This window comes from Elephas maximus, chromosome 1 (assembly GCF_024166365.1).
Source record: "Elephas maximus indicus isolate mEleMax1 chromosome 1, mEleMax1 primary haplotype, whole genome shotgun sequence".
Taxonomy (NCBI): domain Eukaryota; kingdom Metazoa; phylum Chordata; class Mammalia; order Proboscidea; family Elephantidae; genus Elephas; species Elephas maximus.
Genome location: NC_064819.1, coordinates 163,665,607 through 163,692,533, shown reverse-complemented (window position 1 = coordinate 163,692,533; position 26,927 = coordinate 163,665,607). Strand labels below are relative to the sequence as shown.

At 37.6% G+C, this 26,927-nt stretch overlaps 1 protein-coding gene across 8 annotated transcripts in view; it reads left to right on the top strand.

The window, feature by feature from the left end:
* FBXL4 (F-box and leucine rich repeat protein 4) overlaps positions 1 to 26,440 on the top strand; it is an 88,713-nt gene extending 62,273 nt beyond the window's left edge. For all 8 annotated transcript variants that reach the window (XM_049897700.1, XM_049897691.1, XM_049897681.1 and 5 more), the window contains 3 exons: positions 10,359 to 10,430; positions 17,318 to 17,630; positions 25,892 to 26,440. In XM_049897700.1, the coding sequence (XP_049753657.1) occupies positions 10,359 to 10,430; positions 17,318 to 17,630; positions 25,892 to 26,055 (549 nt within the window). In that variant the 3' untranslated portion in view covers positions 26,056 to 26,440. The remainder of the gene's footprint in view (positions 1 to 10,358; positions 10,431 to 17,317; positions 17,631 to 25,891) is intronic.
* Positions 26,441 to 26,927: the final 487 nt, after the last annotated feature.

Genomic DNA, 26,927 nt, shown 5'->3' with positions numbered 1-26,927 from the left:
ATTAAAATCTTAATTAATTTACAATCTTTAAGATAGACAATAAGCAATAGATAACTCTCCTCTAGAAACATTGCAGACAGGTTAATATGGTGTTCTTGTCAAGTATTTTTTGTTTGTTTTAAATTCTTATTTTTAATTAGAAGAACTGATTCAACAGGGAATTAATTTCACACTACAGAGAAATTGCCCCAGCATGGGTGTACTCAGTTAGAGCTAGGTGATAGTGTTACATGGCTACCCAATCTACGCCAGCTGGAAGGATGAAAATCTTAGAGAAAGGAGGCATTTTGGCCTTGACAGATATACTGATAAATATATAGTGACACTCCAAGGAGTAATAGTGATTAAGAAAAGATATAGATAAAGAGGCAGTTCAATGAAGAGAGCCTTTAGAGTTGGACTTACTTGAGTTTGGAGTTCAGCCACTTACTATGTAAAAGCACCCCAGTCAAGGCAGGAGATCAGAGTAGGACTCACTGCTTGAAATGAGGCTAGGGACAGACCATGTCACACTTCCAACTGGGGCCATGGAATTTACAAAGCCTGAGTCTGTAAGAGGTGTCATTGACCCAGCCTATAGCCAGTATTGAGCCAAGCGTCCTAATCATTCTGCAGTAGGCCAGTGTCACTACAGAGCAGAAATTCCACACCTTCAATAGCAATTGTGATTCCGAATTGGAGACAATCTATAAGACCATTAGGTAGGGAAGATTTAAAAGGGTGGAGGTGAGAGAGTGGAACATTCAAAGGAGTGAAGGCATCTTTTAAAAAAGAACAAGAAATTATGAAGCATAAATAGGCTAAAATAAAACAAGAGCAAATAATTGTGATAAGAAGCAAATTAGAAGTCCAGGAAATAAATTATAGTCATTGAAATTTTAAAACATTCAGTAGATAGGATTAAATTAGACACAGTCAAAGAGAGAATTGGTAAATTGGAAGATAGTTCTAAAAAATTTACTCAAATTTATAAAAGCTGCAAATATCAGGTACTATTGTAAGTTCTTTATATAATATGTAATACATATGTAATATTTATTAACTCATTTAATCCTCACAACTCTATTCATTCATTTAATAAATATATATTGAGTGTCAATTATTATCTGGCACTGTCTTATTTATCTATTGCTGCATAATAATTCCCTCAAAACTAAGTGTCTTAAAACAACCAACATTTAATATCTAACGTAGTTTCTGTGGATCAGGAATCCAGGAGTGGCTTAGTTGGGTGGTTTTGGCCTAGAGTTTCTCATAAGATTCAGTGATTTTTCAGCTGATGGTGCAGTCATCTCAAGACTTGATTGCAACTGGAGGATCTGCTTCCAAACTCACTCATATGGCTTTTGGCAGAGTTTCTCTATAGCTGTTGGCTAGAGCCTCTATTTCTTGCCACATGGGCCTTTCCATTTGTTACCTCAGTATCTGCATGACATGAGAGCTGTCTTCCCTTGAGTGAGTGATCCAAGAGAGAGACAGCACCCAAGAAAGAAGCCATAGTCTTTTTTTTTTAATATAATTTTTATTGTGCTCTAAGTGAAAGTTTACAAATTGAGTCAGTCTATCACACTAAAACCCATATACACCTTGCTACACACTCCCAATTACTCTCCCCCTAGTGAGACAGCCTGCTCTCTCCCTCCACTCTCTCTTTTCGTGTCCATTTCGCCAGCTTCTAACCCCCCACCCTCTCAGGCAGGAGATGCCAACATAGTCTCAAGTGTCCACCTGATCCAAGAAGCTCACTCCTCACCAGCATTCCTCTCCAACCCATTGTCCAGTCCAATCCATGTCTGAAGAGTTGGAGAAGCCATAGTCTTTTTATAACCTAATATCAGAAGTGACGGAAACCCTGGAGGCATAGTGGTTAAGTGCTACGGCTGCTAACGAAGAGGTTGGCAGTTCAAATCCGCCAGGTGCTCCTAGGAAACTCTATGGTGCAGTTCTACTCTGTCCTATGGGGTCACTATAAGTCAGAATCGACTCGATGGCAGTGGTTTTTTTTGGTTTATCAGAAGTGACATACTATAATTTCTATTGGTTAGAAGCAAGTTGCTAACTCTAGCCCATACTCCTGGGAAAGGGAGTTAAATACACCTCTGGAATGAAGGCGTATATAGAGAATTTGTGTACATGTTTTTTAAACCCCCACAGGGAATGTGGTGCTCCAGCATTGGCCCTTGGGCGGCTCCAACATGCATTTAATGGGAGTTCCAAAAAAATAAATAATAAAAGGAATGATAGAGAAGCAATATATAAAGAGATACTTATTAAGAATTTTCCAGAATTGAAGAAAGACATGAGTCTTCAAATCAAATGCACACTTAGGATACCAGGCAGAATAAATAGAAAATAAATCTTCGTCTAGAGACAGAGTGATTAAATTGCAGAACATCAAAGGTAAAGAGCCATAAGATAACATAGAAAAGACATTACAGAAGAAGACAATTAGTAGACTTCTTATGTAAACAATAGAAGCTAGTAGGCAGTGGAGTAGTAACTTCAAAGTGTTAAAAGCAAAAACTGTCATTCAAAAATTTTGTGCCTGGCAAAGCTTTCATTCAAGATTTTGGGTAAATATAGGGACTAAATAAGCTATTTAACTTTCTTTAACTCAGTTTCCTTAGCTATAAATGAAAATAGTGATATTTATTGTCTTAGTTATCTAGTGCTGCTATAACAGAAATGCCACAAGTGAATGGCTGTAACAAAGAGAAATTTATTCTCTCACAGTCTAGTAGGTTACAAGTCCAAATTCAGGGCATCAGCTCCAGAAGAATGCTTTCTCTCTCTATCAACTCTGGAGGAAGGTCCTTGTCATCCATCTTCTCTTGGTCTAGGAACATCTCAGCACAAGAACCTCAGGCCCAAAGGACTCACTCTGCTCCTGGCACTGCTTTCTTGGTGGTATGAGGTCCCCCTCTCTGTATGCTTCCCTTTCCTTCTTATCTCTTGAGAGATAAAAGGTGGTGCAGGCCACACCCCAGGGAAACTCCCTTTACATTGGATCAGGGATGTGACCTGGGTAAAAGTGGTGTTATAATCCCACCCTAATCCTCTTTAATGTAAAATTACAATCACAAAATGGAGGACAACCACAGAACACTGGGAATGATGGCCTATCCAAGTGGACACGTATTTTGGGGGGACACAATTCAATCCATGACATTTACCTTATAGATTATCTCTTCTGTTCACAGATACATCCAAATTATCTAGACTAGTACCTGACACATAGTAGGAATTCAATAAATATTCACTGAATGAATAAATGAGTGAATAAGTTGTTGTGAAGATTAAACAAGTTAATATAAAAAGAACTTACAAAAGTGCTGACATATTGAGTACTAGATGCTTGTTGTTAAAATTTTACCACCCAGAGACATGCACTAAACTATTAAAGAATATTTTTCAATGAGAAGAAAATTTCAGTAAGGTGTCAGATCTAAGAAACAGACATAGAATTTGATAAAATGCCAGTAAAGTAACTAACAATCATGGGAAAAAAAGGAAGGCAAACTAATCGCTTTGTATTTTTTTAAAAAGGTAAAACTAAAATTTTTATGATGATCCTAAAGTTTATATGAAAGCACAGATGACCAAGAACACGAAGATAATTTTGAAGAAAAAAAAAAAAGAGGTATTTGCCTTACCAGATATGAAGACTTACTGCAAACTATTGTAATCAAGACCAAAGGATTGGTGCAGGAAATGGCAGATAGACCAGTGAAAAAAAGATCCAAAAATATACTCAAACATATATGGAAGTTTAATAAATGGCAGAATGCATCACAGGTCAGTGAATAAGGGGTATCTTCAGTTAGCTGAACTGGACAGGTTGTTATCCCTATGGGAAAAATGAAATTTTATACCCTACCACGTGATAAATCTATTCTAGTTGGGTTAAAAACCTAAGTGCGAAAAGAAAAACTTTTAAATGTCATTAAAAAAAAAAAATTAGAACATTATTACTTGGGTAAGGAAGGACTTTTAAGAAAAGGTAACAGTGTACAAACATGAAGGAAAAATGAACAATGTGACTATATTAAAATTTAAAGGCATCCTGGAAGATCCTGTAAACAAAGTGAAAAGACAAGTCTCAAATCGAAAGAAGATATTTGTAATAGGTATAACTGAAAAAAATTAATGTCCAGTGTAAAGAATTTCTATAAATCAAGAAAGAAGACACAAATAACCCAATGAAAAAATCAGCAAAGGATATGATCAAGCAATTCACAAAGCAGGAAATATGACTGGCCAATCAACATATGAAGAAATCTTTAATCTTACTAGTAATCAGACTAATGCAAATTGTACCATTCCATATCCGTCAGGTAGGCGGATGTTAAAAAGGCTCAATAGACTATACCTCAGCAAAGATGTGGGGATGCAAACACTCTTATACTGCTGATGGGAGAATAAATTGATAGCACCACTCAGGAGAGCTGTCGTACAAATCTAATAAAGTTGAAGATGGGTGTATACAAACACCTGGAAATGCTTCCTCTGGTATGTGTACTAGGGGAATACTTCTATAAATGCATAGGGACACGTGCGTAAGAATGTTTATTCCAGTACCGTTGGTAATGATGAAAATTGTGAACAACCCAAATATCCATCAAATGAGAACCTTCATTGTAGTATGTTTATTCAATGGAATATTATGTTACTGTTGTTGTTGTTAGGTGACGTCAAGTCAGTTCTGACTCATAGTGACCCTATGCACAACAGAACGAAACATTGCCCGGTCCTGCGCCATCCTTACAGTCGTTCTTATGCTTGAGCTCATTGTAGCAGCCACTGTGTCAATCCACCCAGTTGAGGGTCTTCCTCTTTTCCACTGACCCTGTACTCTGCCAAGCACGATGTCCTTCTCCAGGGACTGATCCCTCCTGGCAACATGTCCAAAGTAGGTAAGACGCAGTCTCTCCATCCTTGCTTCTAAGGAGCGTTCTGGCTGCACTTCTTCCAAGACAAATTTGTTCATTCTTTTGGCAGTCTGCGGTGTATTCAATATTCTTTGTCAACACCACAATTCAAAGGTGTCAGCTCTTCTTTGGTCTTCCTTATTCATTGTCCAGCTTTCGCATGCCTATGATGCGATTGAAAATACCATAGCTTGGGTCAGGCACTCCTTAGTCTTCCGGGTGACATCTTTGCTCTTCGGCACTTTGAAGAGGTCCTTTGCAGCACATTTGCCCAATGTAATGCGTCTTTTGATTTCTTGACTGCTGCTTCCATGGCTGTTGATTGTGGATCCAAATAAAATGAAATCCTTGACAACTTCAATCTTTTCTCCGTTCATCATGATGTTGCTCATTGGTCCAGTTGTGAGGATTTTTGTTTACGTTGAGGTGTAATCCGTACTGAAGGCTGTGGTCGTTGATCTTCATTAATAAGTGCTTCAATTCATCTTCACTTTCAGCAAGCAAGGTTGTGTCATCTGCATAACACAGGTTTTAAAGAGTCTTCCGTCAATCCTGATGCCCCGTTCTTCTTCATATGGTCCAGCTTCTCAGATTATTTGTTCAATATACAGATTAAATAGGTATGGTAGAAGAATACAACCCTGACGCACACCTTTTCCGACTTTAAACCAATCAGTATCCCCTTGTTCTGTCCAAACAACTGCCTCTTGATCTACATACAGGTTCCTCATGAGCACAATTAAGTGTTCTGGAATTCCCATTCTTCTCAGTGTTATCCATAGTTTTTAGGAACCACACAGTCAGATGTCTTTGCATAGTCAATAAACACAGGTAAACATCCTTCTGGTATTCTCTGCTTTCAGCCAGGATCCATCTGACATCAGCAATGATATCCCTGGTTCCACGTCTTCTTCTGAAACCAGCCTGAATTTCTGGCAGCTCCCTGTCGATATACTGCTGCAGCCATTTTTGAATGATCTTCAGCAAAATTTTGCTTGTGTGTGATATTAATGATATTGTTCTATAATTTCCACATTTGGTTGGATCACCGTTCTTGGGAATAGGCATAAATATGGATCTCTTCCAGTCAGTTGGCCAGGAAGCCGTCTTCCATATTTCTTGGCATAGACGAGTGAGCACCTCCAGCGCTGCATCTGTTTGTTGAAAGATCTCAACTGATATTCCATCAATTCCCGGAGCCTCGTTTTTCACCAATGCCTTCATAGCAGCTTGGACTTCTTCAGTACCATCGGTTCCTGATCATATGCCACCTCTTGAAATGGTTGAATATTGACTAATTCTTTTTGGTATAATGACTCTGTGTATTCCTTCCATCTTCTTTTTTTTTTTATTATTAACTTTTATTGAGCTTCAAGTGAACGTTTACAAATCAAGTCAGTCTGTCACATATAAGTTTATATACATCTTACTCCTTACTCCCACTTGCTCTCCCCCTAATGAGTCAGCCCTTCCAGTGTCTCCTTTCGTGACAATTTTGCCAGCTTCCAACTCTCTCTATCCTCCCATCCCCCCTCCAGACAGGAGATGCCAACACAGTCTCAAGTGCCCACCTGCTATAATTAGCTCACTCTTCTTCAGCATCTCTCTCTTATCCACTGTCCAGTCCCTTTCATGTGTGATGAGTTGTCTTCGGGGATGGTTCCTGTCCTGTGCCAACAGAAGGTTTGGGGACCATGCCCGCCGGGATTCCTCTATTCACAGTCAGCCCATTAAGTATGGTCTTTTTATGAGAATTTGGGGTCTGCATCCCACTGATCTCCATCTTCTTTTGATGCTTCCTGCGTCGTTTAATATTTTCCCCATGGAATCCTTACTATTGCAACTCGAGGCTTGAATTTTTTCTTCAGTTCTTTCAGCTTGAGAAATGCCGAGCGTGTTCTTCCCTTTTGGTTTTCCATCTCCAGCTCTATGCACGTGTCATTATAATACTTTACTTTGTCTTCTCGAGACGGCCTTTGAAATCTTCTGTTCAGTTCTTTTACTTCATCAATTCATCCTTTTGCTTTAGCTGTTTGACGTTTGAGAGTAGGTTTCAGAGTCTCCTCTGACATCCATCTTGGTCTTTTCTTTCTTTCCTGTCTTTTCAGTGACCTCTTGCTTTCTTCACGGATGATGTCCTTGATGTCATTCCACAACTCGTCTGGTCTGCGGTCACTAGTGTTCAATGCGTCAAATCTATTCTTCAGATGGTCTCTAAATTCAGGTGGGATATACTCAAGTTCATATTTTGGCTCTTGTGGACTTGCTCTGATTTTCTTCAGTTTCAGCTTGAACTTGCATGTGAACAATTGATGATCTGTTCCACAGTCGGCCCCTGGCCTTGTTCTGAGTGATGATTTTGAGCTTTTCCATTGTTTCTTCCCACAGATGTAGTCAGTTTGATTTCTGTGTGTTCCATCTGGCGAGGTCCATGTGTATAGTTGCCGTTTATGTTGGTGAAAGAAGGTATTTGCAATGAAGAAGTCGTTGGTCTTGCAAAATTCTATCATTCGATCTCCGGCATTGTTTCTATGTCCAAGGCCATATCTTCCAACTACTGATCCTTCTTCTTTGTCTCCAACTTTTGTGTTCCAATCGCCAGTAATTATCAATGCATCTTGATTGCATGTTCGATCAATTTCACACTGTAGCAGCTGATTAAAATCTTCTATTTCTTTATCTTTGGGCCCAGTGGTTGGTGGGTAAATTTGAATAATAGTCATATTAACTGGTCTTCCTTGTAGGCATATGGATATTATCATATCACCGACAGCGTTGTACTTCAGGATAGATTTTGAAATGTTCCTTTTGACAATGAATGCAACACCATTCCTCTTCGAGTTGTCGTTCCCAGCATAGTAGACTATATGATTGTCCAATTCAAAATGGCCAATACCAGTCCATTTCAGCTCACTAATGCCTAGGGTATCAATGTTTATGTGTTCCATTTCATTTTTGATGATTTCCAATTTTCCCAGATTCATACTTTGTACGTTACAGGTTCTGATTATTAATGGATGTTTGCAGCTCTTTCTTCTTATTTTGAGTCGTACCACATCAGCAAATGAAGGTCTCGGAAGCTTTACTCCATCCACGTCATTAAGGTCGACTCTACTTTGAGGAGGCAGCTCTTCCCCAGTCATCTTCTGAGTGCCTTCCAACCTGGAGGGCTCATCTTCCAGCACTATATCAGACAATGTTCTGCTGCTATTCATAAAGTTTTCACTGGCTAATGCTTTTCAGAAGTAGACTGCAGGGTCCTTCTTCCTAGTCTGTCTTAGTCTGGAAGCTCAGCTGAAACCTGTCCTTCATGGGTGACCCTGCTTGTATCTGAATATCGGTGGCATAGCTTCCAGCGTCACAGCAACACACAAGCCCCCACAGTATGACAAACTGACAGACGTATGGGGGATGGAATTTTATGCAACAGTTAAAATCAATGAACTAGAGCTATATGTATCAACATGGGTAAATCCCTGACAAACAGTGTTGAGGGAGATACAGAAGTAAATGTACACTATAGTGCCATTAATGCAAAGACCATGCAAAACAGTATTTTATATTATTGATGGATGCACAGTGTGTAGTGAACTTACATTATTTTCAAGTGTGTTTTTAAACACCAAGTAGCGATGATGGTTACTTTTGAGGAAGTATATAAATGGATGGAGGGATCAAATAGAGAGGGATAAGCAAAGAAGGCAAAATGTTAGGATTTGATAAAGCTGAGTGGTGAGTAAATGGGTATTCATTTTTTGGACTGCATAAAACCAAACCAAATCCATTGTCAAGTCGATTTCAACTCATAGCTGTAGGACAGAGTAGAACTGCCCCAGAGGGTTTCCAAGGAGCAGCTGATGGATTCAAACTGCCAACCTTTTGGATAACAGCCGGGTTCTTAACCACAGCACCACCAGGGCTCCAACGCTTGTCCGTATATTTGATAAGCTTCCTAGTAAATAATTTAAAAATAAATTGTCAAACAAATGTCATGACAGTTACACATACATATGTGTATGTATATATGTATGTGTGTTTTTATTAAAGTTTCCTTCCCATAAGGATATGTGGGATCTGCTCTAAAAATCCTCTCTGATGTACTCTGAATCTTGCTCATGGGAAAATCTTACAAAACAACCTTATTGGTATTTTAATAAAAACCAACCTAATGTCATTTACCCACATACTACTAAGTTAACTTATTTTCATATACCCCTTCTGTTGTTAACATTCTGAGAACTAAATAGGATTGTCTCATAAATGTTATGTTCTGTTGAAACTTAAGCCTAAAATCGGTATACAGTTTTTTTTAACGGTGAAAAAATAAAATAGACTTAAGTCTAGTATCCCCCTAGGACATATTATAGCTGTTGTTATTTTTTCCTTTAAGTAAGCTTATTATACCTGAAATACTTTATTGCTTAATTTTCTCAGTGAGAATCTTATCTGGGGCCTGACCAAATGTTGTAATTGGCAGATTCTTAACCTCCCCTCCAAATGATATGTCTTAGTTTCTGAACCCTTAGAACAGGTTAAATAGAGCTGTATAATATTAACTTTGCTAAGTGTGATGTAGTTCAGATGTTTAGACCAAAACTTTGGCCCATAAGTTTTAGTTTATAAAAGAAAACTAGTGTTCTGCATTGTTTTGTTTTTACAACTTTTCATAGCAGGCATATCATCAAATGAAACTTTGACTACTTAAAGATATTTTAGGAGTCATGATTATGTAGCCATCCAGCATATCTCTGGGTTTCTTTAGTGGTGAGACCGTTTTCATTGCATAGGATAGATGGGCTTAAATGGCAGGAACATGACTAGAAAGTACATGTTATATATGTTTAAGTCAGCATGTTGCTAGTGACAGGTGCTCAATGGTCATTGGTATCCTTGTCAGCAGAGAATCATTTGACATTAAAGTCACCAGCTCAATCCTGATTTGGGGTGACTGTATTGGCAGTTCCATCGGGGTGCAGCTGAACAGTGAATGTCAGAGCTGCCTCTGTTCTTCAAGAGTGTCACCAGCCCTCCTCTGTGGTTGTTTTTTTTTTTTTTTTTTTTTTGGTGGGGTAGGGTGGAGAACTGGTTTACCCTAGCTTTTTGTTCAGTCTTAACCATACTTTCAAATTGCTTACCTTTGGGAACTGAACCAGGAGTTCATACGGAATATAAGCTCTCTTTAGGCCATGCAAAACCATATACAAAATGATGACTTAAGTGAAGACTAGTAATGATTACCTTGACTCCAAGCCAATCAATGGTTAGAGCACCTAGGGACTCATTAAATGGCATTTGTGGTATCTGTAACCTCGGTTTTGAGCTTTTTTTCAAGAAAAGCAGTGACAGCCTTTAATGTCTAATTGACCTCTTCTCTTTGTCTCACTTTCTTTCCCTTTCTGTATTTGACTCTGATGTGGTCCCTGATGGCAGCAAACAGCACTGCTCAGCATTTTGAACTTCTGTTCAGAGCTTCAGCACCTCAGTTTGGGTAGTTGTGTAATGGTAAGTATTTAAAAATTCTCTGTACTCTTTCTCTTGTTCACCTGTGTAAATTTTATGTTCCCTTCGCTGGCCTGCCCTATTCTACCCCAGCCTATCTCGCAATTTTTCAGATTTAAAGTTAACTACTTTGTACTCCACTTTCAGACATTTTTTGTACATTAGAGAGTATGTCTTTGATATTATTTCTGAGAACAAGGAAAGTATAGCGTGGTCGACAGGAGTTGCATTTTGCCTCAAGCCAGATGTTACCTCATACAAACAACTTACCTCTCTTGATTTCTTTACGAAATAAGATACCAGTCACGCACACAGATGCTAGTAGTTTAGTAAGTTTTTCATAAAGCTAAATTTAGGTTTTAAATTTCTGAAATTTTTTTCCCTGGAAATGTTGCTGATAGTAATTTGTTTTTGTGGTTGCTTTATTAACCTTACTGGGAAAAATAGAAAGATGACCACTCTATGTTGGAACTAAATTTTTTTTTTTTCTTTTTTAATTTTAGTTGTCTGTGAAACCTAAATGCTGAGGGACTGTTAGACTAGATGATCTCTTAAAGTCCCTTCTAGATTTAAAATTATAATTTTATGTGCCTCTGAGTTAATGAGAAGACTTAAATTTTTTCATCTAAATTACATGACTTTTAAACAGATACTTCAAGGGCCAATAGAATTCTTGGAGTGTTTGGGTATTGCATGCACTCACCAGAAGTGTATCTGCCTGTATAACTGACTGGAAATCCATTCCTCTTTACTTCCCTACCACCAAAAGCAGACTCAGGAAATCTTCAGACCATTCCACATTTACAGCCACATAGTAAAAAAAAAATAAAAATAACCTGTATAACTGACTGGAAATCCATTCCTCTTTACTTCCCTACCACCAAAAGCAGACTCAGGAAATCTTCAGACCATTCCACATTTACAGCCACATAGTAAAAAAAAAATAAAAATAACCTGTATAACTGACTGGAAATCCATTCCTCTTTACTTCCTTACCACCAAAAGCAGACTCAGGAAATCTTCAGACCATTCCACATTTACAGCCACATAGTAGGAGGACCTAAATAAGCAGGATGTTTGCAAGATTCCAGAGCAATTCTCCTGGTGTCCTAAGCTTGAAATCAACAGGCAGGGTCCCTGACCTAGAACAGATTGCATTTGAACATCTTTTGGGGCTCACCAGTGGGTTCAGAGCTGCCCCATGATTTGCCAGTAGAAGAGTATAATGGTATATTTGTCTCCATGTCCCCGTGGTCTTTAATTCCGATGGTTGGGCCTGCTTAAACCCCAAGTATGGGCTCAGGCCCGTCCTGGACTCTGGAAACAATCTTGGGAGCCACTGACTCAGCATTCCAAAACCAAACCAAACCCAGTGCCGTCAAGTCGATTCCGACTCATAGCGACCCTACAGGACAGAGTAGAACTGCCCCATAGAGTTTCCAAGGAGCGCCTGACGGATTCGAACTGCCAGCCCTTTGGTTTGCAGCCATAGCACTTAACCACTACGCCACCAGGGTTTCCGACTCAGCATAAACCAAAAAACCCCAAACCCGTTGCCATGAAGGGAGATTCTGACTCATGGCAGCCCTATAGGACAGTAGAACTGCCCCATATGGTTTCCAAGGAGCAGCTGGTGGATTTGAACTGCAGACCTTTTGGTTCCAGCCAAGCTCTTAACAGCTAGGCCACCAGGGCTCCTAGGTCTCCTTACTACTGGTCAAATTCTTACCTTGGTAAACCATTTTACAGGTTTATGTGGGTCCCTTTGGTGGTTTTTCTGTGTAGATTCTATTGTGTGTTGATTGCAGATTTTGTGACAATAAACCAACCACTTTACTGTCACTTGGATCTTTGCTTATTGCTAGTCTGCCCACTTTAGATGGTAAGGGCTCTGTTCAGACTTGGTATAAACTAAGCCCATTGCCATCGAGTCGATTCCAACTCATAGCGATCCTATAGGACAAGGTATAGCTGCCCCATCCAGTTTCCAAGGAGTGCCTGACAGATTTGAACTGCTGACCTTTTGGTTGGCAGCCATAGCTCTTAACCACTACGCCACCAGGGTTTCCAGACTTGGGCTAGTGGTACCTTAATCCGTCCGTTATTTACCTCTCTTAAATCTGGAGCAACATTCCCTAGAAAAGCAGACCTCTGACCATGGAAACTTTATAGTTGGAATTGTATGTATTTTTATAGGTGGAAGCCTATGTATTTTAACTTTACATCTGTATTTTCCAAAGCTGACTCATGGAATATTAGACCTTTGGTATATTCCATTTTTAAAAGATGCTTATGTGGAAGGGTAGGGGTGAGTGGGGGAGATTCCTAATCAAAATTAGGAAATGATGCTACTATATCCTACTCTTGGAGTTTCAGAATGGTATGTCCTACAACAAAGAAAATTGTTTACCTTTGCTTCAACTAGTGTTTTTCAGCCTTCCCTGACTACTGAACCCATTTTTCCATAGCGCATCTATTAAGTGCCGCTTTAGATAAATTTGCTATTTTTAAATTGAAGTATGTAGTTACTCTTTTTTTTTTTTTTTTTAGTTACTCGTAAGATTGTTACTACTGATATTTATTTCCCAAGAAATGAAGTTTTAAGGAATGAACAATGAAGTTCAAAACTACTGCTAACATTGCTGTTACCATTACTGAAGTCATGATCGGGACAGCACTGTGTACTTGTCATAGAAATACTGGTCACAGTTAGGTCCAGTGTTCACCAGGACAGTGAGACAGCTCTTGGTTGATAGTTTAATACCACGTTTACCTCTCAGCTTCTTTTCTGTTAATTGAGTAAAAGGCAGATGACTCACTTGATATTTTATTTTTGAATCAAAATAATAACAATTTTCAGATTTGTGATTTTTATGAAACTTGTCTGCATAGAGTGCTGTGTTTATGCACAATGATTATGACCTATCACATGTCTTCTCTATCATCATTCTCTAAATGGCATATTTTTTCAGTATTGAATGCAATGTTGATACTGAATTAGTTGTGCCACTTTTTTTTCTGAAACTAATCTCTGTGCCACGAGTGCCAGTTTGACAGATTTGCAGTGACAAGAACTTCTGAAGACAACTATCCCATCGGTAACAAAGCTAGGTATTCTAGTCAGAGCCATAAAGATTTTTGCTATGACTCTTTGGAAACTTCCATTTTTTCTTAGATTGGAAAGAGAATTTTTAAAAAATTTCTTTTTTGAGTAGTTGATCATCTCTTTGGTTTCAAGTTTTAGTATCCACAGTAATAGAAAGTAGTGAAAAAATAGATAATAAAATCCCAAAGTAAGTAGAATCTTGCTTTAACCATTCATTCCAGCCTTCTCATCCACCAAATCTTTTAGCAAATTCACCGGCAAGTATATTGGCTAGAATTAGGTTCAACTGCCATTGATCAAAAAACCCCACATGACTAGGAAGTTTATTTATCTTTCATATAAATGAAGCATTGAAGGTGAGTGATTCAAGTTGAAAAGGTGGATCTACTCCTGAGACTCTTCAGAGACTCAGATTTCTAGCTTGTTCCACAATCATTGTTATTGTTGTTAAGTTTATTCTCACTTGTGGTGGCCCTATGTGTGCAGAGTAAAACTGCTCCTTAGGATTTTCAAGACATTTCAGAAGCAGATCTCCAGGCCTGTCTTCTGAGGCATCTCTGGATGGGTTCAAACAGCTAAACTTTTGGCTAGTAGTTGAGTGCTTAACTGTTTACAGCACCCAGGGACTCTTACCACCATCCCTAAGATCACAATATGACCTAATGGCTCAAAATAGAGCTCCAGCAAAGCGAGCAGTGGAGTATAAGGAAAGGACACTTAGGGACATTTTCTAGAAGTTGCATATCTTTTGAAGCTTACATCCTGTCATCCAGAACGTAGCCGTATGACATAGTTTGTAGCAAGGAAAGCTAGGAAATACAGTTTTTATCCTGGGTAGCCACTATGTGCTTATGTAAAAACCAGAATAAAAGTTGTTGTTAGGTGTTGTCTAGTCAATTTTCGACTCATAGTAACCCCATGTGATGGAGCAGAACTGCCCCATAGGATTTTCTAGACTAATCTTTATGGTAGCAGATCACCCGGCCTTTCTCCTGCAGAGCTGCTGGGTGGGTTCAAACACCAGCCTTTGGGTTAGTGGTTAGTAGCTGAGCGCTTAACCGTTGCGCCACCCTTAAGTCACGTTAATAAATTGAGCTTTGTATTTCTTTTCTGCCTAAGTAGTCCCAGAAAGAGAGGAAAAGCAATGAAGTAGCCTGTTGGTAGGCTAAGAGAAAGAGAAATAACAAACATGCACAATATCCTAACTTAGTAATCAGCCCGTAAGTCTGTGCTGCCCAGTATGATACCTACTGCTAGGCCACATGTGGCTGTTGAGCACTTGAAACGTGGCTAGTACAAATTGAAATATGAGGTAAGTGTAAAATATACACCAGGTATTGAAGGCTTAGTACCAAAAAATGTAAAATGTGTCAATATTTTAATATTAATTATGTTTGAAATGATGGTTATAGGTGTGTTGGATTAAATAAAATATATTATTAAACTTAATTTTATCTATATCTTTTTACTTTTTAATATGACAGAAAATTTTAAATTACATACATAATTTGCATTTCTGTTAGATACTGCTCCTCAAAGTAATTTAAAGTTGGCTAAATTACAGAACTGTAAAACCTAGCTTACATCTTCTTAGATTTCCTACTAATTGTGTGATCCTGGTCAAGTCACCCAATTTCTTGGCGACAGTTCCTCTGTGACATATGTCATGTTTTTTTGTAATTAGTGATAATGAATGAGAAAATAAATGTGAAAAGTATCTAATCTCTGAGGGAAAGAAGAGTTCTGTGTAATTACTCTGTGTAATTCAGAAAAAAAAAAAAAAAAAGGGATTTTAATTAGTAAGGGGAGGGGGAATGTGTTGCCTTCAATCCAGTAAAAACTATTTGGTTTGATTCTTATTTACCCAGTCCTGAATTTCTTTGTGCCTGGTGTGTTTAATAATGCTGTGAACATTTCACAGCAAAAACTCTTGAAGGAATTTCTCACTGAATATTATCCTGACAGAGAATTAGTCCCTATGCCCCTGAGATTTCCCTGATAGAAATTCAACACAATCAGAATCATGGGTTACAGAAAGTTTTTTAATTGCTTCTTTCTAAAGAAGCTAATTGTCCAAACTAGCTATCAAAGCTACAGTTTTATGTTGTTTGGGTGTACTCACTTAAGGAGATAGTTATATCCCAAGCCTGTTTCTCCTACTCTTCTCTGTGATATCACCATACATACACACAGTTGCTGAAGACCAAAAACTTAGAAAATGTTGATTCCACTCTTTCCATCTTTGCTTCTGACACCAATTTATATCCCCAAATCTGTCTATATCTGCAGTTCCACTGCTACCACCTTAATCTAAGTCCTCATCACTTCTCCTTTCAACTATTGCAGACCTGGGCTTCTTCCTCCATTCTTAGCCACCATAGTCCACTCTTCAGACAGCGACCAGAGGGGTTTTTATTTTAACGTAAATCATATTATGTCACTCATCTGCTTAAAACCCTCCACTGACTTCCTGTGGTACTTAAAAATAAAAATCCAAACTCCTTCCATGGCATAAATGCCCTGGCCCCTGCATAACTATGCCCGCCTCGTAACCTGTTTTACTCCTTCACTGCCTTTGGGTCATACCGATCTTTTTTCTTTTCCTTGAATGCGCAAAGCTCAGTCTTGCCTTTGCACTTGCTCTTCTGCCTTCAGGTCTTCTCATGGCTGGCTCTGTCTTTTCATTCAGCTTTTAGGTTAAAGGTTATCTCTTTAGGGAAGCCTTCTCTGGAGATCTAACAACCACCACCACCCCTTCCCTCAACTCCTGAAACTATTTGCTCTCACCCCTCTGTTTTATTGTTTTCTCACCACTTAACACTCTCTGGACTAATTTTGCTTATTTACTTGTTTACATGTCTTTCCCCAGAATATGTGAATGAGGTTGTCTTTTTTTTTTTTTTTTGGTTCATTGCTTTTCCCAGCATCTGGGCAGGTATAGCACATAGTAGGTGCATAAATAAATATTTGTTGAACAAATGAATTAACAAATGAAGAAGAGAAAGGAGATAATCAATGGAAAGGTTTGCTGTTTTCTTTTCCCTTGACTTCAGATAATAATTTTGGTACCTGCTTATAACAAGATCAAATGAACTTCTTAGAAGAACCTGTTTAAAGAAACAGTATTAAAACATGTAAAGCCCAAGGACTGAAATGTTTAATCCTTGATTATTAGACCTTTATTCAATGAGCATGAAATAAATTATTGAGCCCCACTAATAACTGGCAATGATTAATATATTGTAATCTAAATGTTTAATTATTGTATATTTAGTCTGCAAATGCCTTGTTTAACCTAAAACTGGTATCCTTATTAACACTACCAGCATTCCCACATAGTGTTTGAGAGCCTAACAAAATGCACATCTTTGTCGGGGAGATTTTGTGTACCTACCAAAGCTTATTAATCACGTATAAAGTAGAAGAAACTGGGCCCCGTCAATGAGCAGCAGCAAGGTCAAAGTGATAGGCATAAAAGAGCAATGCATAATCCTCAAATTCTTCATGAGAGACTGAGGGTTTCAGACTGCTTTGGGATTTAATTCATTAATGTCCTCTGTCTGGAGTTCTGTTAAATGGATTTTTAAGTAAGTGATTACTCTTGCTGTTTTATGAAACAGTGGCAGATCTGTGAGCATGTGTGGGCCGATCTGTATTAACGAGAATGTGGGTATGTTTACATGGAAGCAAACAATAGGAGATGATTAAGAATGTTCTAACTTGGCATAAACAGTTTGCCTTTCTGAGCATAAAATATAAGCGATTGCAATTGTTTAATTTCCAGATTGAAGACTATGATGTGATAGCTAGCATGATAGGAGCCAAGTGTAAAAAACTCCAGACCCTGGATCTCTGGCGATGTAAGAATATTACTGAGAACGGGATAGCAGAACTGGCTTCTGGGTGTCAGCTTCTGGAGGAGCTAGACCTCGGCTGGTGCCCCACTCTGCAGAGCAGCACCGGGTGCTTCGCCAGACTTGCACGCCAGCTTCCAAACTTGCAGAAACTCTTTCTTACAGCTAACAGGTCTGTGTGTGACACAGACATTGAAGAACTGGCAGGTAATTGTACCAGATTACAGCAACTGGACATACTAGGTAAGGATACAGTATATAAATTAGGTTTAAATCCTGTTTCTTTGATACAAAACGTAATTTAAGACTTTTTGCAAGAAAAGAAAAAAAAAAAGCTTCTTGGATACAATAAAAATGTTGTCTTTGTAAGACTGCTTGGTTCAGTAGGAAATGCAAGATAGAGCAATTGATAGTGATTACATATGTACTTAAGTAAAATAGGACTTGAAACACTGCCAGCATCAGTTTTCAGTGCTGAATGCAATATTAGTCAATTGAAAATGCCTGACCTTGTTCACAGCCTTGAGGGCAATAACAAAATTTTATAGTTGAACCTATCAGAAAGCTCTAAATAACTACTTTTTGGTCTAGTGAGAAGAGTGAGAGTTCACATGAGCTGCGTTCTCCATTTTTATGAAGGACAGAAAAGATGAAATTAATCTGTTTGAATACAAGTTAGATAAAAGCTTCTTGATATTAAATTCTTGATTAAGTAATGTGAAATTTCCTTGCCAATAATCCTTGTTTTTAGGACTAGTTCTACCCCAAGGCAGGTCTATTGAACATCTTTTTCCAGTTCTGAGGTTTCAGTTCCGTGTCCTTACTGCATTCGTCAGCGAGGAAGCCTGTGAGATGCTGTGACCTTTTATGTTAGCCAAGCTCACAGCACCACCAGTGCCTTTGCCCACACCATTGGTACTCTGTCACCCCGCAGAGCACTTGCTCTGTGTCCTTGAGAATCTGTCAGTACTACCGTGAAGTGGAATAATTAGTCCATAAAGTGCTTCTATATTCTCTCCTGATTTTAAACATTCAGTAAAAAGAAAACCTGAAGACTTTTAACACCTTTGTGGTTTCAGTTAAAATCTCTGCACAGTCCAGGTTTATGACATATTTGTGGATGCTGTTTGTATATAGCTGTTCAATCTACTTTTCGGCAGAAATTCTTGCATAGCTGTTATATGCACACTTTGGGCTAGATACTATTCTGTGTTATAATTTAACCTTCACAGCTCAGGGAGTTGGGTATTATTGTCCTTCCATAGATGAGGGCACTGAGATTCAGAAATACGTTGGAGTCCCAGGAGTTAATAAATGGTAGATAGAGCAAGGGTTAGTTCCCAAGTTTTTTTGCTGCATGGTCAGTTCTTTTTTTTTTTTTTTTTTGATACACCACACCCACTTACCTTGCTTATTTTCCTTCCTACCCATGCTTCCTCCTTGAATTAGCCTAGATCTTTTATAAGATAAATATATTGAAAAGTTCAGGGTGAATGAGGAAAGGGCCTCTTCAAATAGATCGCTAATAGCAACAGGCTTCACTTAAAAGGATGGTGCTAAAGTTGGTTAAAATCTATTTTACAGCTACGCCCTCCAAAAAGGAAAAAAAGGCATCATACACTTGGTTACACTAGTTTTGAAGAATAGCCGGTGTCTGAAAGAGATTCTCTAGCACCATAAAGAAGTCAGTAACACTGATCCTAAAACAAATGCACATTTGCAATGAACAATGGGTTCAGTTGTCAAGTGGCCTAACTTTGAACTAGTAAATGTATGAATTACTTTACAGAGGCATGAAAGAAAAATAGGTAAGAAGTATAATGACTCCTTTTTTTAAAAAAAAAATAATTTTATTGTTGAGAATGTATACAACCAAAGCATGCACCAATTCAAGTTTCTACATGTACCATTCAGTGACATTTATTACATTCTTCAAGTTGTGCAACCATTCTCACTCTCCTTTTCTGAGTGTTTCTTCCCCATTAACATAAACTCACTGCCCCTATCTAATCTTTCAAGTTGTTGTCAAATAGATCTTAAAAGACTTAATGCTCAAGGCAGACTTTTTTTTTTATTAACTTTTATTGAGCTTCAAGCGAACGTTTACAGATCAAGTCAAACTGTCACATATGTTTATATACACCTTACTCCGTACTCCCACTTGCTCTCCCCCTAATGAGTCAGCCCTTCCAGTCTCTCATGACAATTTTGCCAGCTTCCAACTCTCTCTATCCTCCCATCCCACCTCCAGACAGGAGATGCCAACACAGTCTCAAGTGTCCACCTGATACAAATAGCTCACTTTTCGTCAGCATCTCTCTCCTACCCACTGTCCAGTCCCTTTCATGTCTGATTCAAGGCAGACATTTTTTACTAGTTAACTATTGTTTGGTTTTAAGAATACTTCAGGGGATATTTATGGTTTAAGGATTAAAAATTGTCTTAGGGCTGTAGTTTCAGGGATTCAGCCAGCCTCCATGGTTCCAGAAAATCTGAATTCCCGCTTTCAGGATGCATCTGTAGAATCTTTGATAAAATAGTCAGTAATGGTCACCGGGCACCATCCAGTTTTTCTTGTCTCATGGCAAAGGAGGCAGTTGTTTATGGAGGCTATTGGTCACACATTCCATTTTCTTCTCCTGTTCCTAACTCTTCTTCTTCCTCTGTTGCTCCAGGTGAATATAGACCAATTATTGTGGCTTGGATGGCCACTTGCAAACTTTTAAGACCCCAGGCACTACGTACCAAACTAGGAGGTGGAACAGAGCATTAAGCACCTTATTAGGCCGGTTAAGTGAGATGTCCCATGAAACTGTGACCCTAAACCTTTAAATCCATGAAGTGTTTGGTTGTACATAAGCAGCTGAGGCAGCTACTCTTTTTTTTTTTTTTTGTCATTGTTGTAAATATATTTATCACACAACTTTCTTATGGGTGTACAACTTATTGACAGCAATTACATGAACTGGCTGTGCAAGCTTACCCTTAGTCAGTGCAATTTTTCCACCACTGTAAACCAAAACTCAGTATTCCATAAGCAGTAATTCCCCCTTCCCTCCTCCCTTCCACCCCTAGTAACCAGTAATAAACTTTGGTCTCTATATATTTGCCTGTACTTGTCTTTTGATGTAAGTGAGATTATACAACATTTGTCCTTGTGTGATTGGCCTATTTCACTCAGCATAATGTTTTCAAGCTCCGTCCTTACTATAGCATGTATCAAGACTTCATTTCTCTTACTGGCTAAGTAGTAGTCTATTATGTGTATGTACCACATTTTGTTTATCCATTCATCTGTTGATGGACATTTAGGTTGTTTCCACCTTTTGGCTGTTGTGAATAGTGCTACAGTGAAGATTGGTGTACAAGTATCTGTTTGAGTCTCTACTTCGAAGTCTTTTGGGTATATATCTAGGAGTGGAATTGCTGGGTCATATGATAGTTCTATTTTTAGTTTTTTGATGAACCACCACACTGTTTTCCACAAGATCTATACCATTTTGTATTTCTACCAGCAACGGATAAGGGTTACAATTTCCCCACATCCTTGCCAACTTTTTTTTTTTTTTTTTAACTTAGCCATCCTAGTGGGAGTGAAATGGTATCTTGTTATGGTTTTGATTTGCATCTCTTTGATGGCTAGTGACATTGAGCATCTTTTCATGTGTTTGGTGGCCATTTGAATATCTTCTTTAGTGAAATGTCTATTCAAGTCCTTTGCCCATTTTATGATTGGGTTAATTTTCTTTTTGTTGTTAAGTTGTCAAAGTTTTACATAAATTTTGGTTGTTAGATTCTTATTGGATATAAGGTTTCCAAAGATATTTTCCAAGTCTGTAACTTGTCTTTTCACTTTTTTTTGTAAAGTCTTTTGATGAACAAACTTTTTAATTTTTATGAGGTACCATTTATCTATTTTGTCTTTTGCTGTTTGTGCTCTAGTTACTGTATTAGATAATCCATTGTTAAAAGCTAGGCCTGATAGCATTGCCCCTGCATTTACTTCTAAGAATTTTATGGGTTTAGTTTTCACATTTAAGTCCTTAGTCCATTTTGAATTTGTTTTTGTGTATGGTTATGAGGTATGGATCCTGTTTCATTTTCCTGCATGTAGAAATTCAGTCTTCCGAGCACCATTTATTGAAGAAGCCCTTGGCACTCTTATCAAAAATCAGTTGACCATGCATGTGTGGGTTTATTTCTGTACTCTCAATTCTATTCCATTGGTCTGTGTGTTTATTGTTACACCAGCACGAGGCTGTTTTGATAACTATAGCTATATAATATGTTTTAAAATAAGGAAGTATGAGTCCTCTTACTGTGTTCTTCTCTTTCAACATTGCTTTAGCTATTTGGGACCTCTTGCCATTCCATTTAAAGTTGAGGATTGGTTTTTCCATTTCTGTAGAGAAGGCTATTTTAGTTTTATTTGGGGTTGCGTTGAATCTATAGATGGCTTTTGGAAGTGTTGACATCTTAACAATATTAAGTCTTGTTATCCATGAATATGGAACATCTTTCCATTTATTTAAGTCTTTTTTAATCTCTTAATAACAGTGTTTTATAATTTTCTTTGTATAAGTCTTTCACATCCCTGGTTAGATTTATTCCTCGGTATTTTATTCTCTTAGATGCTATTGTAAATGGAATCATTTCCCTAACTTCCCTTTCAGATTTCTCACTGCTGGTATATAGAAACCCAACTGATTTTTGTTTGTTGACCTTGTACCCTTTGACTTTGCTAAATTCCTCTATTAGCTCTAGAAGTTTTCTTGCAGACTCTTTGCGATTTTCTGTGTATAGGATCATGTCATCTGCAGATAGAGGTAATTTTACTCTCTTTTCCAATCTGGATACCTTTTATTTCTTTTTCCTGTCTTATTGCTCTGGCCAGGACTTCTAATACAATATTGGATAGAAGTGGTGAAAGTGGACGTCCTTGTCTTGATAACGACTTTTTAAAAAATATTTGTAACTTTTATGAGCCTAAGAAGAAGGCAGTGTCATTATCTACTACACCATAACTATGTATAAATGGAAGACAATTATGCAAATATATTGAAACCTCACATTTCAACTATAAAGAACACAGTAAATAATATCAATAGTAATCAGTAATTATTAATAAATAATAATAACAGCAAATTTACTGTGTTATGTACTATTCTCAGCATATATTAACTGATTTAACTCTCACAACAACTTTACAAGGTAGTTTCCATTTTAGCCACAGATAAGGAAACGGAGGCTCAAACAGGTCAAGAGACTTGTTCAGGTTCTCAGAGCTAATAATGGTGGAATCTAGATTTGAACCAGTTTATGCTTGTAACTGCTATGCTATATTTCTTTCTTTAATATTTTCACTGTTGAGTTTTGTTTTCCTTTCATCCGTAAGTGTTAGAATCCTTCTCCTTCCCCCTCCCCTTTTTAAGGATCCTTTTTAAGCCAAGATGATAGTCATTATTTTATCTGTCGTTTTGTGATTAGAACATATGAGTGATGAGTGGCATACCTTTTTCTTATTGAAAATACTTATTGATCCTCAGTACAAAGCTAAGTAAGAGACAGTCTCTACCTTCAGAGTTTATAATATGGCAAGAAGGAGTAAAACAAATATATAGATAGCTGTAATGCAAGCCAGAGGCAAGTCCATTTTGATGGGACTCAAAGAAAACGGAGAACCTATATGATTAGAGAAATAAGGAAAAGCTTTATTTAAAGGGTTAACAAATACTTGAAAGAGATCCTTGAAAAGTGAATAGGAAAAGCCAAAAAGCCTTTTGCTATGCAAAAGGAATAGCATGAAACAAAAGCGTAGAGGTTGAAAATACAGAATATCTTTGGAGAATAGGCAATTTAATTTGACTTAGAAAGGCAGTATAATAGAGGCTTTCATGGAGCGTTTTGAACACCAGAGTGAGGAATCTGTACAAAATTAAATAAGGAAGATCTATTATAGGATTTTAATTAGGAAAATGAGTTATATATTCAGAGTCATGTTCCAGGAATATTAATCTGGAAAAAAGTAACAGGTGAATTGGAGAAGGAGGAGATCAAAATCAGAGAGATTAGCTGCAATAATCATGTAATAAGGGTGTAAATCAGGATGATAGTATTGGAAAATAACCATCCACTTCTTCATTCTTTCATTCATTACACATTTATTGAGCATATAGTGTGTCAAGGATTGTTTTAAGCACTAGAGATATAATAGTGAACAGGACACATATGGCCCCTGCCCTGAAGGAGCATGCAGACTCTGAAAACGTAGCTATGTGATAAGTGGATAACAAAACAAAAACACACAGTGCTCTAGAAGCACAGGACAGGGAACCCTGGCCTAGTTAACTTTAAATCTCCTGAATTCCTTCTTTAGCATTCTCTTAAGTTTTGGGGATCTCCTGATTTATCAGGAAACTCAAAATCTAATGAGCAAGACTGCCAAACAGAAAACATGATCACAACCCTAGATGAAAAACACCTAGTTTTTTAGTTGAGGCTCTCTGATCCTCCAAAACTGAAGCCCCCTTGAGATAACGTTGGTTAAAAAAAAACATACATACATACATCATGTGTGTGTATGTGTATAAAAAATGAAGATGCAGGTGTATCTCTCAGATCCCATGAATAGGAGCTGTGGTCAGACCTCAGGAGAGATTGGAAAACCATCAAAAGGCAAGGAAGCTTTCTTTTTTTTTCTTCTATCCTACATATTCAAGCACCCCACCCTCTGCTGCTGTACACTCACAAAGACATTTATGTCTGCTTTTCTTGTCATTCTGGCCACTACTGCTTCTCTGGGTATATGTGGCCAAATATAACAGCTGCATCCCAGCCTTATACTTCTTTAATTCAAGGGATCTGTGGATGCTGAAGGCTTCACTGAATCCTGGTCTTAAATTCCCAAGAGAGTGTGGATTGGTTTGTCTGATGTCCAGTCACAGCCAGGATAGCAGTACAGATATAGCTTCTGGAGCCCTTGGTTGAAAGGGGAGTAGAAAGGAATTCTCAGGGCGAAAGACATAGATTAACATTTCAGAACTTTTACTGTCCCTCCCAGTTGATATGTATATGTAATACAATTGTGGTTAAAGCAAGGTATGTTTTACAACAGCTGACACTTGAGAATCAAGTAATATTTGGTATTTATTGAGTGCCTGCCATGTATTAGGTGCTTTACATATTTATATAATTTGGTTTCCAACTGAATATTCCATGATCACTTTAAATTTAACATGGTTTGAATAGAACTCAAGGAGCCCTGGTGACACAGTGGTTAAGCAGTAGTCTGCTGGCCAAAAGGTTGGTGGTTCGAACCCACTAGCCACTCCACAAGAGGAAGGTTTGGCAGTCTCCTTCTGTAAAGATTACAGCCTTTCTTTTAAGAACTGTCTATTTAGAATCAACTTGACAATAGCAACTCGGAAGATTAGATAGGAACTTTAGGGGGCAGTGAATTTATGTTCCTAGGGGAGGAGCAACTCAGAAAAAGAGGGTGAGAATGGTTGCACAACTCGAAGAATGTAATCAGTGTCACTGAATGGTACATGTAGAAACTATTGAATGGGTGTATGTTTTGCTGTGTATATTCTCAACAATAACAACAAAAAATTTTTAATTTTTTCAAAAAAGATTACAGCCTTGGAAACTCTATGGGTCAGTTCTACTCTGTCCTATAGGGTAGCTATGAGTTGGAATTGACTCAACGGTAATGGGTTTTGGTTTAAGTAGAACTCGTTATCCATCATCTGTCTTGCAGTAGTGTCATTTTATGCTCACCGCTACTGTAAAACTCATCAAATTATATTGTTATTTACTTTCAACTCTGGTCAATGAGTTCCTTAAAGGAGACACCTGTCTTACTCATCTTTGCATCTACAGTGCCTAAAACAGAAGCTTCTACAAGGCAGTTGCTCAGTAGTTGCATTACATGGAATTAGAGGTTAAATCATTGTAAATATTGCTGTCTGATTTGACCCATGGATTAAGGAAAATGAGATGTGAAAACAGTTTGAATGGGTTAACAGAAATAGGAAAGTCTGAAGAAGCTGATTTGAAGGGAGAAGATATAAGAATGAAGATAGTGGGTGGGTAAGGTATTGACAGGATTCAGGTCCTAGATACCAACCTGGCTGGGAAAAGTTAGGTGTTTTTTTTGGTTTGTTTGTTTACAAAACCATTTCAATATAAAGTCTTTTATTTTAAAAATGTTTTTTTAATTTTCAAAAGGTAATTTATTTTAAGTGTTTTTCAAATAAAAAAACAAAATACAAACCTGTTGCCATCTGGTCAGTTTCGACTCATAGCAATCCCATAGGACAGAGTAGAACTGCCCCATAGGGTTTCCAAGGAGTGGCTGGTAGATTTGAACTGCCAGCCTTTTGATTAGCAGCCAAACACTTAACCACTGTGCCACCAGGGCTCCAGTAAATAATAGAGGGACTCATTATTAGGACATTTATATGAATGTTGTACTTAAGGTGTTTTGTTTTTTTTTTAAACAGGAACAAGAATGGTAAGTCCGGCATCTTTAAGAAAACTCCTGGAATCTTGTAAAGATCTTTCCTTACTTGATGTGTCCTTCTGTTCACAGATTGATAACAGAGCTGTGCTAGAACTGAATGCTAGCTTTCCAAAGGTGTTCATAAAAAAGAGCTTTACTCAGTGACTTCATATATGTTCTGTAATAAAATTTATATGCTTTTGTAGGGTTTTATTTGGTGATTGGTTTTGTTATTTTGCTTTTGTTAGTATTTATAGTGGTAGGAATCAAGACATTTGAAGGTTTTAAAGAAAAAAAATCAAATTGTCCATTAAATCAAGTGAAAGAGTAAACAAATGTTTTCACAAAATACGGCAAGCACTTTCCTTCAAGAATATGTAAGTGGCTGATGATGTTTTTGTATATTAATCAGTGATAGTATGCTTTAGCCAATAATTACATGTTTAATAAAAGTAATATGGAAACATTGTAACTTATTTTTAAAGGAGCACTTTGAGCAACAAAGTATCATGATATTTATGCAAAAATAAAATGAATTTTCACACCTCCATGTAAAGAATATTGGATCTTTTATTTATCCTTATCACCTGGCCAGAGTTTTGTTTGATACGGACAAAGTTATCAGAACTAGTTGGAGCAAGAGACTTATTTTTTAAACTGATGCATTTGTTGCAAGGTATGTTATTTCTCTCCCTTTTTTTAAGTAGGGGGCTATCATCTTTAATGATACAAAAGGTGCATAGAGGAACTGTAAGTGAATTTGTGGCAGAAACAAAGAAGAAAAGGAAACCCAAAGCAGGCTGCTTCTTAGTGCACTGGTTTATGTTGAACTGTGCTCTGTCTGCTTATCATCTAAAACCCACCAAAAAAAAAAAAACAGAAAAAACTGGTTACTTAACTAGTATAAACAGTAAAACTTTTTTTTGGGTAGAATACACCCAATCATGAATTAATTTACAATAACTGTGCAACTTGAAAATGTTTTATTTTTTCACTTTTCCTCTATAGATTTATCTATTTCACTACTGGGTAATACC